The 17,135-nt window shown below is 33.2% G+C and overlaps 1 protein-coding gene and 1 long non-coding RNA gene across 4 annotated transcripts in view; one reads left to right on the top strand and one right to left on the bottom strand.

The window, feature by feature from the left end:
- The window catches only part of LOC138932567 (uncharacterized), an 81,515-nt gene that overhangs the window by 6,484 nt on the left and 57,896 nt on the right, over positions 1-17,135 (bottom strand). The window lies entirely within an intron of this gene.
- On the top strand, positions 1,426-6,025 carry LOC138938186 (odorant receptor 13a-like). The gene is made up of 10 exons (XM_070304994.1): positions 1,426-1,506; positions 1,962-2,105; positions 2,449-2,568; positions 3,192-3,309; positions 3,721-3,982; positions 4,293-4,415; positions 4,966-5,056; positions 5,170-5,306; positions 5,731-5,863; positions 5,932-6,025. Exons 1-10 carry the CDS (start codon positions 1,486-1,488, stop codon positions 5,992-5,994), a joined length of 1,212 nt encoding a protein of 403 aa, XP_070161095.1. The 5' UTR covers positions 1,426-1,485; the 3' UTR covers positions 5,995-6,025.

Here is a 17,135-nt window from a genome sequence, read left to right as displayed (position 1 = left end):
ATTTTATTTTAATATGTCAAATATTGTCACATGCAACATATGATGTCGCCATATCACATCTACATATGTAGATAATTGAACACCATGCGATCTCCTTTCTCACTACTTTTTAAAAACATAAATATGCTCTGAGATAATAATTGAGGCAAATACGATTTGCATCGATCCTATCCATTAATTTTGTATTCCTCCTCTTCGAGTTTATAACCCTTCCTCGAAGTTACCTCGTCGAACTGAAATGCGATCTTCGCGCGAAACGATATATTATTTCGCAATCGCGGAATAAAAAATTTTGTCATGCAAAGTATGACGCATCGGGAAAGAGGGCTCATTTTAAAATCGATTATAAATTGCGAGGTTGAGTAACGCAGTAGCATTCACATGTAAGTCCATTTAATCAAATATTATATTAATGAAGTAGCGACTCACACGAAACAAAAATTACAAGAAAGAGAAAATGGGGAAATCTCTCTTGTCTTTTCAAGTTCTTCCTCTTGCCACACACATTCTTTATACTCGTAGAAAATTCACCTATTCACACAAGGTACACATGAAACTGATATACCTGTATGTAAAGACCTCACAATATTCGCAAGAGTTACTTATAGAATACTAAAATATCTCGCGTTTCCGTCCGATCTTTTTGTTGTCACGGAAATATAGGATGTTTTCAGAAGACACTAATTTTTATTTCAATAGGAAATTCGTTCAATCAAGATTCTCGTATGTTAATTTCTAGTCTTACGCAAAAATTCCTCCGATGTATCGATAGTCCTTTATAATTTAAACATAGATAAATATCAATTTATCTGTTCATTTATTTTTTCGAAAGAAATACTTTGGTTTCAACATTTCAATTTTGAATTATTCTTAAGAAATGTACTAAAAATGTATTAAAGAATTTACCATATTACAACTTCGTTTAGAATTCCATTTCCGACGCATCTTCTATCATAAGAGGAATTTATCTGGCGACTTTTTATCGTCGTATATTGTGTAAAATATATCACTTCAATATTTTCTTCTATTTCGGATATTCTTTACATTATAACTCCCTTTCGTTGCTCGCTTTTCTTACTCAGTAATAGTTAAAGAATATTCGCGATACTGCCACCGCGAGGTAATCGCGCGTGCAAAAAACTAACTGTATGAAGGCAATTTTTGTTTGCACTGATGTTTTCCTTCTCATGCTATTAGCCGAATATTACATGCATGCTGCCGATCGATATTCTAGACGTCTCTCGCTTTTATGTCAAACGCGTGCATTTTTCATAAATATACGTCCAATAATGTAAGAACAAAAAAATAATAAAAGGTGGAAATAATCGAGTGTATCCTAAAAGAGGTAAAACGACTATAGTAACAAAGCAACGATCGATGACGAGCTCGTCCTCAACAATCAGTTCTTCTGGATCCTTCGAAGTAAATGGAACATGTCGAAGAGTGTTACAATTTAAACTGATTTCTCCTATCGACTATTGGGCTATGGTCTTATCAAAGCGAATGGTACGCTCGTTTTTTAAGCGTTATCAATGTCATCACGTTATCATTTGTGTTCAAGTAGTTGCCGATTTTGACGATATTTTTATTTTAATTTTGAATATTATAAATTAGAGAATTAGCAAGATTTATAAGTCATAATGCATATAAAATCGAAACATTGTGATTAAATATTTAAACTACTTCATTTTTACGCGTACTATCGAGATTTTTTCCCATATTATTAGCTAAATGTTACACATACGCTGTTAATTTTTGATACCTTCGAAAACTTTTCGCATTTTTTAATATAATTTGATATTCTTTCGATAAGTGTTGTGAGACCGGAAAAAGTAGAAGTATATATAATCTGTCAGTCTTTAAAAAAGTAATGAAACAATTATAATTATAACAATAATTATAACAAAGTAACTAACCATGAATCCCGATTTATAACAAATCTTTTGGATTCTTTAAAATAGATGGAACATCCTGAAAAGCGTTATTACAAATTGAACCGATTTTTATTAATGGCCAGTGGACTATGGCCTTATCAAAGCGTATGGAGCGCTCGCTTAATTAGAGGCATTATTGCTGTCATCACATTATCCATTATATTTGTTCAGGTATAATTACAACGCGCTATTCTTTTTTATTAAATATTATAAATTAATAAATTTTAAATAAAAGGTTTTTAAATAATAGTACAATAGAATTAAAACTTTTTAACTAAATATTATGTTCATTATATTCATTAAAATAAATTTGACACTCGGTTCTTATTAATCCATTTTCTACTTGAATTTTTTGAATATTTGATATATTAGAGCCTCTTTTATTTTATTATCCATTAAAATAAGATTTAATTATGCGAGAAATTTAGCCAAACATTTTTTGATAAATATCTCTTGAAAAACAATTATATCTTCATCCCTTCATTCTTATTAAAAATTAATAAAATATTTCCAGCTAAATAGCATTTTCACGTCTAATATCGGTAGGGAGTTCATGGTGTTTGTGATACAAGCATTGATGATTACAATTGGGATCTTATACCATATATTTATACATATCGGGAACTTAGACAAAGTAAACTTGGTTATTATTATTTCTATTCTTAATAAAATTCAATAAGACATATTACTTGCATTGTTAGTATATAAAACTTATATTAAATAATAAAATTTTCCCAAAAAATAATTTTTATAAATTTTACATGTATATGTACATACACACGGGAATAAAAATGCTTTAACACTTAAAAATGAATTTATGCACATCTCAGAGCATACATGTATTTTCCATGTATGCTCTGACGTGCATATTTAAATTTATGTGTTAAGACATTTCTGTTGTCGAGTATACGTGTGTGTTTGCGACATGTTTTGTTAAATTAAATAACTAGTCCGATTTTAATTATGCCATTATCACATTACTCTTCTTATCATTTAATATTATGAACAATATTCATAAAGTAAAAAAAGTGATACAATAAAAATAAACAATATAAATAAATTATGATTATCAATAAAATTTTAAATTTTGTAGAATTTTTAAATTTCATTATTATGTTCATACTAACGCTGAAAATGTCCGAATAGACAAAATATATTATCTCCTTCCATCTCTTTCCTTATTACTATTTTATAATAAAATAATATAATTTTATAATAAAATGTATATCTATTTATTGTGCTTCATGTACTTTTTAGTTTAAAAAATTATTTGAGTGTATGTGGCAAGATTGGTCTTTGCAAAAAACAGATGATGAAATCAGGATTATGCATCAACATGCCGAAATCACGAAATTATTTACGATTTGTTATACACGTAAGAGAAATATTAAATTACTCTATTATTTAAAAAATTTCTGTTTGTGAATTTGAAATTATATTTCTGTATACGATGTGACAATTATTCTTTTTACATTTTTTCTACATCGAATTATAATTAAACTGAACATTCTCGAGAAAGAGAGAGACATTTGTACTTGAATATAATAAGAGAAATGATGTTCGTAATTATTAAAAATTAATCATACTTTGAATATCATTTATGCCTTGTATTTTATTGTAATTCACTTGAATCTTATATCACTTTAATATCTCTTATCAAAGGTTCTCAAATGGAGAACTCAAATATTAATATGATTTCAAAACCAAAATTTATATCTTGTGTGTACACGTGGTTATATATGTATAATGATTATATTAAAAGATTTACAATTATCAAATTTTTCAGTTCTAACATATGGAACTATGAGTATGTACTTAGTATGGATGTATATGCCAGAAATTCTCGATGTTATATCGCCCATGAATGAGTCTCGGCCGCGAAAAAATCCTTTTGATTATGATTTCTTTATCGATGAGGAGCGGTATTTTTACTTAATTCGATTCTACATGTCCATCATGTTTGTTATTTCACCATTAGTTTTTCTTGCTGGTTCCACTCTGTTTCTAGCTCTCACACAGCACGTTTGCGCAATGTACAAGTTATTAGGGTAAGAAATTAAGCCTTATTTTGAAAAAAAATAGGTAGTTTATATATTGCCCCCAAAGGAAATCATACAATTTGTTTATTAATTTTTGAATATAAGTAGATAAAAATATCATTTCTTTCTACTTTCTATATAAATGTCAAAAATAAGCCCATTTTTACCTTTTTTAGATTAATTTTTTTATCTTTTATTTTTTATTTTTCTCATAGAAAATAATTAATTATTTCTTCCTTTGCTCTGCGTAAAAAATTTATTCGAATAAATTTGGTCTTTTCTATATAATATAGAAGTAATATTGAGATTATTTTGACAGGTATCGCGCGGAGCATTTATTTTACGTTATCGGGAGCGCAGCAGAAAATGATTTAAATTGTGGAACAAGAATAAGATGTGGAAATATGGCGTATTTTGTACGGCTACATTACAACATCATACAGTTTGTATTTTTATTTAATGCATAAGTGTAATTTAATTTTCCGTGACCTCAATGCAAAAGAAATTTTTATTGTGTTTTGCAAACAAGCTTAAAAAAGAATTGAACAATGACACTCTTACTTGCATTTGTCCGTTTTTATACGACTTTAGATAAGAAAAAAAATCGTTACTTGTATTAAATTAGATAATACAAATCATGCTTTAAGAAATTTGTTAAAATTATTTCTTTAATTATATTCAAAAGTACTATTTATAAATTATGATTCACGCGATATAATAATATAGAAAACAAAGAAATTATAATTATTACTCGTCTATTAATTTTATAATTACAAAAATTATTGTATATAGTCAGCAATATTTATTTTTAAATGTAAAAAGATTTTTTTAAATCATAATTTTAATAAATATCATATAATATAAATATTATATGTGTACACACACACATATATATATATATATATATATATATATATATATATATATATATATATAATATAATATATGTATAATATAATATATTTTTTTTCATAAGACATTCTTTTCACAAGATTCATTGATGTAATTGAGACTTGTTATACAAATATATTGTTAGTGGATCTCATAGGATGTATATGTACGTTAAGCTTTACGTTAACGCAGGTATGTTGACAGCGAAAATGGATTAGTAACATATTTTGGATGATTTATCTCACGAAGTGTTATCAGTTATCAAGTACTAAAAATGTTCAAAGTACTAAAATCGAAACTTTCAGATATCAAGCATTATCGACGATATGGAAGTAGCTATTAGATCTATCAGTTTAACTAGTACAATGTTGTGTTATTTATTCATACATAATTACATGGGACAAAGAATCACAGATATGAACTCAAGTATATGTGAGAAAGTGTAAGTATAATTTACTTCTTCAATAATATATATTTAATATTTTTTAAAGTATTTTTGGCACTCGATAATATTTATAGTGTCTTGATAATAAAATTTGTTTATTTAAGAATAAAAAGAAAAAATTGGTATTAATAAAATTTATTAAAAATGAAAAAATATATGTGTAAGATAAACGCATCCATTAATATATACGATAAATATATATACGAATTATCCAAAAATATATACGATATATGTATATAAATTATAATATTTCTCTCTTTAATAAAATATCATAAAAAATTTTTTTTTAGATCCATTTTTTAAATCGGCATCCAATTTTTATTTAATTAACATCTATTTTAAATTAAATGTCTTCTCGTTATTTTATTAATTGGCAATTGCACAGTTATAATGATTTTAAAACAAAAAATTGATCTTGCAGATATAATTCTGCATGGTATGATGCAGTTATTTCGGAGCAGAATTCATTATTGTTAATAATGAGACGATCCCTCCACCCACTTGTCCTGACTGCCTGCAAGTTTTACGTGATGTCTTTACAAAGTTTTGGAATGGTGAGAAATTAGTAATATTCGATACATGCAAATGAAAACAAAAGATAAATAATGTGCGTTTCCTGAAGGTACTTCAAATGACGATCTCCTATTGCATGTTTATTAAAAATGCCTCTGCTAATTATAAATAATGTAGAAAATACCCATTTCAAAAATGCTATATCGAACGTGTGTTAATCTTTTTTTTATACAATATCATATCAAAAATTTTTCTTAGTAAAAGAAAAAGTATATTAATGCTATCTGTACAGATAAATAAGTGTACATGAAATAAATGTAATATTATAAGTAAAATAAATTTATGTTGACGAAATTCATGTTAATCTTTTTTAAAAAAATAAAATATTGGAATATAAAGCAGTATTAACGAAAAATAAAAATAATAAAAGTAATGCAATCAAATAATTAAAATATATTATGCGATCTCTCTATTAGTATTCTAATAATAAAAAAAAAAAATCATCATTTATTTAAAGATTTATTAATCCTTCTTCGAATACTATGAATTTAAGTTAATGTTATTTATTTGTGATTATATATATATTTTCCATAATATTATTAGAATACTGTACGCGCGCTATCAATCGATTACCTGAACGCCTCTGAAAAATTCTCTCTTTATAAAAAACGCGTGGATTTTTCTTATAAATAATTCACTTAATAATCTCGCGAAATTGAATGAAACGAATGAATGATAAGAATAATTGAGTAAATCTTAAAAAAGGAATGAGACAACAGCAGCAATAAAGCGACAATCAATAATGAACTCTCATTTCGACAATCAATCCATTTATATCCTTCGAAATAAATGGAACATCTCGTAGAGAACGTTACTACAAGTTGAAGCGATTTCTTCAATCGATTACTATCTTCTATTGTAGCTTTATCAAAGCGAATGGAACGCTTGTTTGATGAGAATCGTTAACTTTACCATTCTGCTAGCATCTGCATTTGTTCATGTAATTGTAATTGTATGAAAAATATGTATATTTTATAATCTATATATATTTTCTGTATTATATATATACACAATTATATAATATAATATTCACATAATTCGTTTGTAAATATTGATTAAAAAAATTTTTATCTGTTTTAATAGAGAATTGTGAAATTTATTAATTAAACATATTACAACACTATTTCATTAAATTTATACATAAGAATTTGATCACGTTAGCAATTTAATTAATTTAGTCAATATGTCTCAGTAATTATCCCTCGATAAATAATGTCCACTTTCTTGTACTTTTATCAATTACTAATAACATATGTTTTAGATATTAAATATTCTTACATCTGAATTTACTATGGAATTGTGACAGTGTGATACTAACATTTTTATCTACATTAGATTTCTTGTTCCAGATGTATCAAATGTACGTATCAAATTCATAGACAAAGTAGCTCAATCGATCATTATTTACGTTCCTAATACTTGACATTTAACAAGATTAATTTTTTATTTTAGCATTAATAAATTTTTGTTACATAGACGTGCGCGCGTTTGTCAAATCTACAATTAAGTCATTCATCTATTGTTATTTTTACAATTTATCTTATCATTTGTACGAATAATTATACATAATAAAATATTTATAGCAGAACAAAAATAATCAATATGTCATAATAAAATAAAATTATAGATTCTTAAAAAAATGCAAATTCGATTGTTGTGAATATGCTAACATATCGATCGGTAGCCTAATAAAGAAAACACAGATTAATCCGGATTATATTTTTCTTCTTATTATATTTTTTAATTAACATATGATCATTTATTGTTTATAATTTTACTTTTCAATTTAGGGAACTATTGGAACATATGTGGGATGATTAGACGTTGCGACAGATACGCGATGAAATCAAAATCATGCTCGAGCATGCTGAAACCACAAGATTATGGATGCTTCATTATTTTGGTAAGAAAATGTTAAACTTCGCTTTATCCGCAAGAGATGCGCTTATTTATAAAATCGCAGATATATTTCTACACATGATATTGCGAGATTATCGTGCTCTCTTCATTATCGGCAACGAATATATAGTCATAAAAAATTTACGGTAAATAATATATCCACTTTTGTATTATTATTTATATAAGGAAAATATATAAAAAATTTCTTTATCATGAATCATTTTTAATCTAACGCAACATTTTTTTTTAGTCATTCATATAATCATGATTGCACTTTTAAAATGTATTTATTAGATTCATTACACGATTATTTATTACGATTATTAAATTATGTAAATGGATTTAAAAAATTCTATAAAAAGCGATTTGATTTTTTATAGTTATTTTATTCTAGCAAAAATTAGTGCTATTAATAATTAGGCGATGCTTCAGCCCGTTTATCTTGACTGCTTGGTTTTGCGTAATTTTCCTGCCGAATTTCGGATTGATAAGAAAAAGTACACCGTAATTAATATGCGTGAATTACGACAATCAAGAATCAAGAATGTTCATTTTCTTAAGATACATCAAACGATTATCTCGTATTACACGTTTAGACACAAATCGAAGGATACTTTTATCAATGACAGAATTGAAAATTCTTCTTTATATAAAAAAGAAAAATGTATTAGTTGCAAGATATAAATAAGTGTATGTAGATATAATAAAGAAAAAATATAAGTTTGTAACATATATTGACAGAATATGTAACCATGTTTTTAGAATAATCGTTGAGGTATTTAAGATAGTATTAGCAAAATGTAAACTAAAAAATCAGAGAAATGCATTAACTGTAGAGGTATCCTAATTATTTTAATAATAAAAAAATAATGTATAATATTATACATACAAATCGCCAAAGTGACAATTTTCAACAGCTACATTTGAATAATATATATATACCATATACACACACGACATCGCAAGAGATATATAGTATTTTGCTCGCGTTGCTGAAATTGAAAAACTCGCTTATGTTAGATGTGTCGATGCAATTTGTACGAGGTAGAAGCGAAGTATGCTGCATCGTTCATAACTCACACGAAGCTCTGATCGTTTACGATTCACCAAAATCGGCGAAAGGTCGGTCGTAAGTCGCGAGATAAAGTCACGGCAAGCGAGGCGGCGTCTGTGGAGGCCGGTTTAATAACATTAATGAAGGAACAGCTCGCGAAAAGGAGCAAGACAGAAAGGGGTCGGGAGAGGAGAAGGAGGCGACGGGGAGAGCGTTCCCGTCCCCTTGATTTTCCTCGCCGCTCCTCTACCATTCTTTATCCTTAGAGGAAATAAAACCAGAGTTGTAAGAGCCGGATGATTAATATCCAGCCGACAGTTTGTGAAGCGGGCAGCCAATAAACGGGATAAAAATACTCGTGAAAAATAGCGCGCTCATTAGGGGTACAGTGACATCTGCGACTGCCTGCCTCGCGCGAAGGAGCTCGAGAAGGCGGGTCGAGGAGAGCGGTAGGGTGAACAGAAAAGGAAAAGAAGATGAGGCAGAAGGAGAGGTACTCGAGAACGGAGTACTGGAAAACGCGGAGGGATAGATTTATTAAAGTAATGGCAGATTATTTTAATATTCCAATGGGAGTGCGCGCTCCATTCGCATTGTCTCGTGCAATTCAATAATCTTCACGCCTAAGAGAAACCCTTCTCACTGAAATGTCATTATTTCTAAACTAGACACGCTGTCACTTTGTTCCTTTCGTTGATGTCTAATACATGAATAAGAGATAAATAGATCTGCCAAGACGCGAGAAGCATCGGTGTTTAAACCGATAGAATTTCCCATTTCGAATCGCGAAATTCGACTCTCGTACTTTATACGAATCTCTATTCGTGCCTCAAACATAGCGTTAAGTTTGCGATGTGGATATGAGCCAATATATGTAGCATCGACGAATTCTGCCAGGAATCCGGAAAAAGAGTCCTGTGCTCCGTTTATTTGAGTTCAAAGTAGCTCGAGCTAAATTTTTGCCGAGAATACAACAGATATAACGCAGCTGTTGGCTCATGAAAGCTTTAAGTGTTGCTGCCAAAACAGTGATGTCTGAGTAATCGACTCGATCAATAAGATTACTATATTTTACTCTTCATTATTAACATGTTCTATTAACATGTTACTAACTTCTACATTTTTCTCTATCTTTGTGTTACGCGAAAAACAAAAACAGCATAAGAAAATACGTTTCGTATGAGTATTGTAGAATAATAAAGGTTGGATAATAAAAGATACATTACGGAACATAAGATAAACGGGAATAATTAACAGCGGTATAAATGAGTTGAAGTATCGTCTAATGATAAAATCGATAGTCACCGTGAAGTCGTTAAGAAATCACGGCTATTAATCAAATGTTCATCGTAGAATTATTAAAAAAGAACGATCGTGAAATATTTATCATAGAGAGAGAGAGACACGATAGTGCTCGTTCCATTACACAATTACACTGATTCATTCGTAGTGTATAATTTTAATCAATACAATTTAATTCTAATAATTTGGCAACGGTGAAAAATATGGAAAAGAAATTTATCGTCGTACACTTACATATACACTTCGTGTTTGAGCTAAAGCGAATAATAATTCTGCAGAATACGTAAAATCGCAGATGCGCATCGGGATAAATTCCTTCTTGGCATTAGTCCGTACGCGGTATCGTTTCATTTCGGAGTATCATTGCGCGAATCGAGAAGAAAGGAGCTTATCTTTTCATTCTTGCTCTCATTGTATTATTTCGGTGCATTTGAGAAAATTGAGAGTCTACCGTACGAACCGGGAAGACGCCGTTGCCAAACAATATACATAAAAAAAAAAAATTCCGTTTATTAATTATAAAGTACTAATCGCGATACTCGTTACAATTTACGTTATAAATCAGCTTTCGCGTTATTTCTAAGAGATTATGCCGGAAACGCATATGTTGCAATTACCCCTGCCAGAGTTGAACGTATTCTACAACATAACTACAGCTACCACAGCTGCCATTATGGGCATCGGGACTACGATCGCAACCATCAGAGCACTGATATACGCCCGCCATCAAAATCACGTGCCACAAAGTGGCGCGATCGTATTTTTCTCTCAATGTTTTTTTTTTACTCTTTTTATTTTCAATCACGACGCGCGGCGCGGATCCGATCGACCGTTCGATCGCGACATTGTACTCGAATCGGCCGGCATAATCTTGACGTATATTTTTCCGGACAGCGCGAGCTGCGCTACGGTGGATGCTGGCCGGCACGGCGAGATATTCGTTAGGGGAGGGCAATTTAAAAAAAATTAAACGTCCCACTTTATCGTTACGCGCGGCGATTAATAATAACGGGCGGGATCGGTCGCGAGCGAGCGCGTATCTTCTATAACCTTTCCGGGATATAAATCTGCGAAATTCTGGAATTATCAGGCGGCGGGGCATGAAAGGCTATTTCCGTCGCGCGGAATCGCGGGCAATATTTTACCGTCCGGGATTGGGGTTGAACGCGGGACACATCGACGTTTGATATTTTTATGCAGTGGCGCCACCGCGACGAGATTTACGAGGCAGATATGCGATCACAAAATGTCCGACACTAAATCAAACATGTTGCATCGGAAAACATCCGAAATTATTATTGGGACTTTTATTGGATCAACGGGAATGAAATAAACGTGCGACGTAACTTTATATTCCGTTTCTCTTCCCCCTTTTCTCTCCCCCGCGCCACCCTCTATCCACCCGTAGCGCGCGCGAACGCGCCCTTCTATCCCATCTCTTGCGGAATAAAAGGCTAAACTTTATGATTGATTCGCCTTTTTTACGAGCCTTTTTTCGTCGTACGTCAGTGCCGAAGGCGATGGATGAATCCTATACGTTCTCCGTCGATACCGTTCTGTCTCGTTTCTCGAAGCTGAATGCGCGATTTCACGCGGATCGCGAGAGGAATTTCCTTTCGATTTACTCGTTAGTCCGTTAATGTGACGCCAATGAAACAAGGATGGCTTTAAATTAAAATAATAGATATCTCGTACGAATCATTATACGCACGAAGGAAGAATATTCATCATCCTATTTCGCGAGGATAATCTATTAAGGGCTATATCTTGTAATAGGCAAAAAATCTGTTTATTTAAAGAAATATAAAAACAATAAGTTCTCTCTTTAAATTATAGTTTCATATTTTACTTTAACGCGTTTCAAAATGTCTTATTTACATAATTATCTTGCCATCTTTTCATCGAGGAATACGAACATTTAAGATTCGACAAAACGGCTAAGAAATCACACGTCTGGTTACGAAGGGATTTAATAATAAAAGAGAGAACAGGGCGCGCATCCCCAAGATCGCCGCAGCTCGCAGTTATTAATCGCGCTAATCGATTTGACGTTCGCTGATAATGTCCGCGTCGGCGGGAGATGCAGTCTCGTATATGCCGTGTCTATCTTTTATTGATGCGGCCGGCGCCGGCGCCGGCGTCCGACGCCCCGTAATTGTAGGGACGCCCTTTAACTGAATTTCAAACGATCGCATTGTTAGCGTTGCGTTTGCGATTGCGCGAGAGCGTCGCGATGTCTTCCGCCAACGTTCATGAAACCGCAACACGCATCCCATTTAACGCAATTTCATTCTTCCGAAATAAAAATCGTAAAACGGAAGCTTCTCTATATATATTACGGATGTTGATATTAGATCATCTCTTAATAAATAAAGAGGCGGTATCAATGATAACGAAACTTGACGAAAAGTAATGACAATAAGAAAACGCAAATATTTCGTAATAAATCTCGATAAAATTCGAATAAATGATTGTGATGTATTATTATATTCTGAACTTAATATAAAAATAAAAAATAACATAGAAAAGGACACATATATAATACATAAAACAATAGTAGAATTTTTTTAATTTTTTAAATAATCTCTGACTTCGAAAGCAAGAAATTTATAAATTTGCAAAATACACTACGAAATTCTGGATTTCTTTTAATCCACCGATTTTTTTGCAAAATAAACCTCGACATCGAACGATCGCGCCGAAATGACGCATGATACACAAATGTACAAAAATATAATAGCGTATTTATAATTATGCTTAAAATCGCGATACAGAAACGGAAATAGCCACTCAGTTGCCCCGGGGAGAAGGGAGAGAAGGGAAGGAGAATCCTTCCGGGATGAGATGATATATCGCGGTTATTGTCCATTAGGAGAGCCCGAGGTGGTCATCCACGTCACGAACTTACTTTACGATATCGCTCTCCTGCTTCCTCGAACCGCCGACACGCTTTCCGCTCATTCTTGGCACTCACTCTTATTCCCCTTTGCTTCTTTATCTTTGCTATCATGGCTTCCTGTATCTTTTTTCTCTGCGTCATCATCGGGATGCGAGAGTGCGCGCGAGTGTGTTTTATCCCGCGCCTTATGGCGAGTACGAAGAGATTCTTTGGCGATTAATCCGTCACACTTTAGGCTCCTTCTCTCTCTCCCTCCCTCCCCCCTCCCTCTCCCTTTTCCCTTCCCTTGCCATTAGAGATCGTTCTTAGTGATATTATTGTTGTCTATAATCTTTAAAATTTATTATGGATAAAAAAATTTTCATTCTAAAATGATTTAATTTAATTTTTATGAGACATCTGCCGCTTCAAATATTCCTGCAAAACAATAATCGATAATGTATTGATATGTTCTGAAGTAATATTTATCTATGACAATTTTGTAAAAAGTTGAAAAAAAAATTGTAGAATGGAAAAGTGCAAATCTGCATTTCGGAGGAGGAAGCTTTTTAATGATAAAATATGCAGGCTAATTTTTCTCGCAACAACATATTTAACACACTTGGGCAACTGTATGGCTCATTTTTCCATTTTAATGTAAAAGGCACTTATCCTCTTATCCGTTCTTCTCACTCGCAAATTTTGCACCATTTTTTGAACGAATCTCGACGACTAATGCCCCTCATTAAAAGTTTCTCTCGTTGCACCACCTTGAGATGCACCCCGTACTCGGAATATCATATAATCCATTGACCCGAGAAGTATCGTAATCGTGAAAAATATATCGCTCTGAAGGGTCGCATAAATCCTAGCCGATAGCTTTTCCCGGAGAGAGAGAGAGAGAGAGAGAGAGAGAGAGAGAGAGAGAGAGAGAGAGAGGCCCGTAGGACGACGGCTGGAGAGGAGGGCTGGTTAATTGGCATGACAGATAGAGGGTGCGAGAGAAGTTGTCGCTTAGTAACATTACGTCGCGATGAAAGTGATTTCCAACCCTCCCTCTCGTGCCGCCGCTGTCGCTACTTCTCTGCGCCACCCGCTGTTCCGCGTATTGGCGAAACGTTTCAGAGTGGATTGCACGAATGCTCGATTCCTTGTATTATTAGAGAACAGTTCCGAGGAGAGGGGGAAACTTTTCATTCCATATATTATCGTATCATATACACGAAATATTCTGTACGCCTCGATAAGACAATACTTTCCAGTTTCATAGAGAGACAAAAGTTTTTAAAAGAGACTAACTTTCGCTGTAAAACAATATGCTCGATTTTCCGCGGTAAAAGATAAGCAGATTGCAGATGATGTAAGTATCTCGACGTTAGATGCATACAATTAATCAATCGTTATTTTATTTAGGAAAAAAAAAAAAAAATTTACATAGGCTGCTATAAACAAGATAAAAAATGTTTTGCAAATTTTTTTCTTTTTTGCTAAATCTCTTAAAAAATTGTGAACGTTTTTTGATTAAAGATTTTTGCTTGTCTAGGCATAGAACACACATTAATTTCTTTATTTGCAAGTTGCAGGAAAACATTGTTATAAAATCTTACATTAAAATCTTTTTTTCTCTTATTTTCCTCTCATTATTGTTAAATAACTCATATCTTTGTATATAATTCGTGTCCCTGTTCATACCACAATAACATATTTGACTAACGCAATGCTACATTTAGTATTATGATACTAAATCACAGAACGTGAATACAATAACGTCAAAAATCTTATTGAAGAGGGGGAGGGCGTGAAATCTCGCCATATGAGCATTCGCGTTTCTCCTCTCTCTCTCTCTCTCTCTTTCCATCGGATGAGACGCGTGTTTACATAGTATCAAGCACCCACCATAAGTGGACGGTACAAAGAACACGTCGTGGGTCCATATATCCCCTCCCCCCTTTCCCTCGCCCTCTCGAAACGCGTCTCTTTCATCCCTCCTTCTATACATCATCCGACGACTCATCCGCTGACTTGTTATTAAATTAATCCTTCGTTTAGTCAAATTGATGCATCGATATCACAGAGCCCTCATAACTCACGACACCCTCTCTCGCACCCGGGGTGCGCGCGTACACACGGAACACGCGCGCGCGCGCGTGCGTGCGTGGTTCCGCAGGCCAGGATTCGCGACTACGAGGGGTTGCAGTCCTCCCCTCCCCGGTCTCCATTTATACCGCGCGTTGCACGCACTGACTCTACTATTTATTAATATCGTTACTTAACATTTCAACCGCTCGTGCATCACGCCGTGATGTCATTAAGATAAATGCGGCCCGCCGACCGCCACCGCCGCCCGTGGCCTGGCGTCACTCGATTGTTGTTCATTATAATTAATAATTCAGGGATCTCTCACCCGGCGCGCTTTTATATTAAACGCCACTTCGCATCGTACATCGATAGGATTAAAACGCAATGGGGAAGCAATTTCGCGAATCGAGAAGACAAGAATAATTAAAGACGATATAAAAAACAAGAGAAGAGTTATATTTTTAAAAAATTATCGAATTTTACAAAAAAGTCTCGAGGTTTTTTATTTTTATTAAATTTCATATTTTTCAAAAAAAAAAAAAAAAAAAAAAAAAATGCAAGTGTCTAATTAGAAACGTCTCCTAATAATATTTATATATGTGGATTAAAAAGTCATGCTAATTTTCCATGCAAAACATTAGAACATTGGAATTATTTACTCGGAATTTCATTATTTGTATAATTTTTATTATTCCGACATTATCTCTTTTGTTATAGAGAAGACGATTTTTTTTTTTTCAAGATACTCTTTTGTTATATTAAGAACCCGTATTCCCGGGTAGCACTTTGAGATTCAAATGATATTCGTACTCATAGTAAGCCGGGATCTGAAATCAAATTTGAATCCGCGGCGAAATCTGAATCTTAAATGACACGAGGAGGGGTTTGTGGCCGAACTAGGATCAAACGATTTGATTCGAGAACACAGGATTAAGGAGAACATAAGCCAGTAATAGGGTGGGTTATAGGGGATAGAGCGACTGACCGTGTCGGCCATCATGGGACGGTGAATTAACACGTGCGTACATCAGTAGATATCAGTGTCTATCAGTATATACTCTCGCGTCGCAGGGATTCTCGAGAATAAAATCGCTCAAGCGGAACACGTAACGATTAACGAAACATTAGAATAGAATAAAGAATGAAATGAGATAATAATAGAGTAGCGCTTGCTGATGCAATCTAATTATACCTTAGGATAATTATTTTATTATAATTTATTTAAAATTAAGATATCGACAATTTCTTATTATTATCTACAATAAAATCAATAAAAAAATAACTAAAAATTTTCATATTAATCGTAACGCGTTAATTAATAAACTAATGGATATTTTATAAAGCAAAATTTATGAAATGTTATCTCCTCATTGACATACTTTCTACTTACAAATTGAAAAGATAATTCTTGTAATTTTATAACAGCCTGATGTATATTTTCTATCTCCTGCCTCAAATTTCTTTTACTCCCTAAAAATCCGCGTTTAATACTTGAAAAAGAAGTGAAGCGTGTTTTCGGTATAAAGTGCAAAACTAGTGCATCGCAGTAGCGGGTGACTCGAAAAAAAAAAAAAAAGAGCAAGAGAAGAGGGGTAGGAGGAGAAGAGAGCAGCTTTAGAGAATAGAAACGGCCGAACAGAATCGAGCGCGGAGAGCGAGGAGAGCGGAGAGAGGCAGGGCGGGCCATAAACAAGTGCTTACCGCAATCTAATGCGTCTGTAATTGCTCGAGCACCGGTATCTCCCCCAACGGCCCCACTTGCTCCCGCGATTTAATTACTATGTAAATGTCGCATTCCCTAACCTGTCCGTTTTCCTGCTTGCCTGCCTGCCTTGCCTGCCCTCCCCCTAGTCGGGATCCTCGTCGTCCTCTCTGGTGTCGTCCTCCACCTCCGCCCGCTGTCGCCCGATGTCCTTAATTACTTTATACGTTATTATAGCCCACCAACTACTACGCCGACCGTACTCACTCCATCCGGCACCCAGGCAGGCATTCCACTCCATTTCGTTCAGCCATATTGCCGCCGGGTTAAAGCGGACTG

This window comes from Polyergus mexicanus, unplaced genomic scaffold, assembly GCF_030449975.1.
Source record: "Polyergus mexicanus isolate NDT 795.1 unplaced genomic scaffold, iyPolMexi1.0 SCAF_1, whole genome shotgun sequence".
NCBI lineage: Eukaryota > Metazoa > Arthropoda > Insecta > Hymenoptera > Formicidae > Polyergus > Polyergus mexicanus.
The sequence above is the reverse complement of the archived record's forward strand: the minus strand, read 5'-3'. Positions and strand labels throughout refer to the sequence as shown.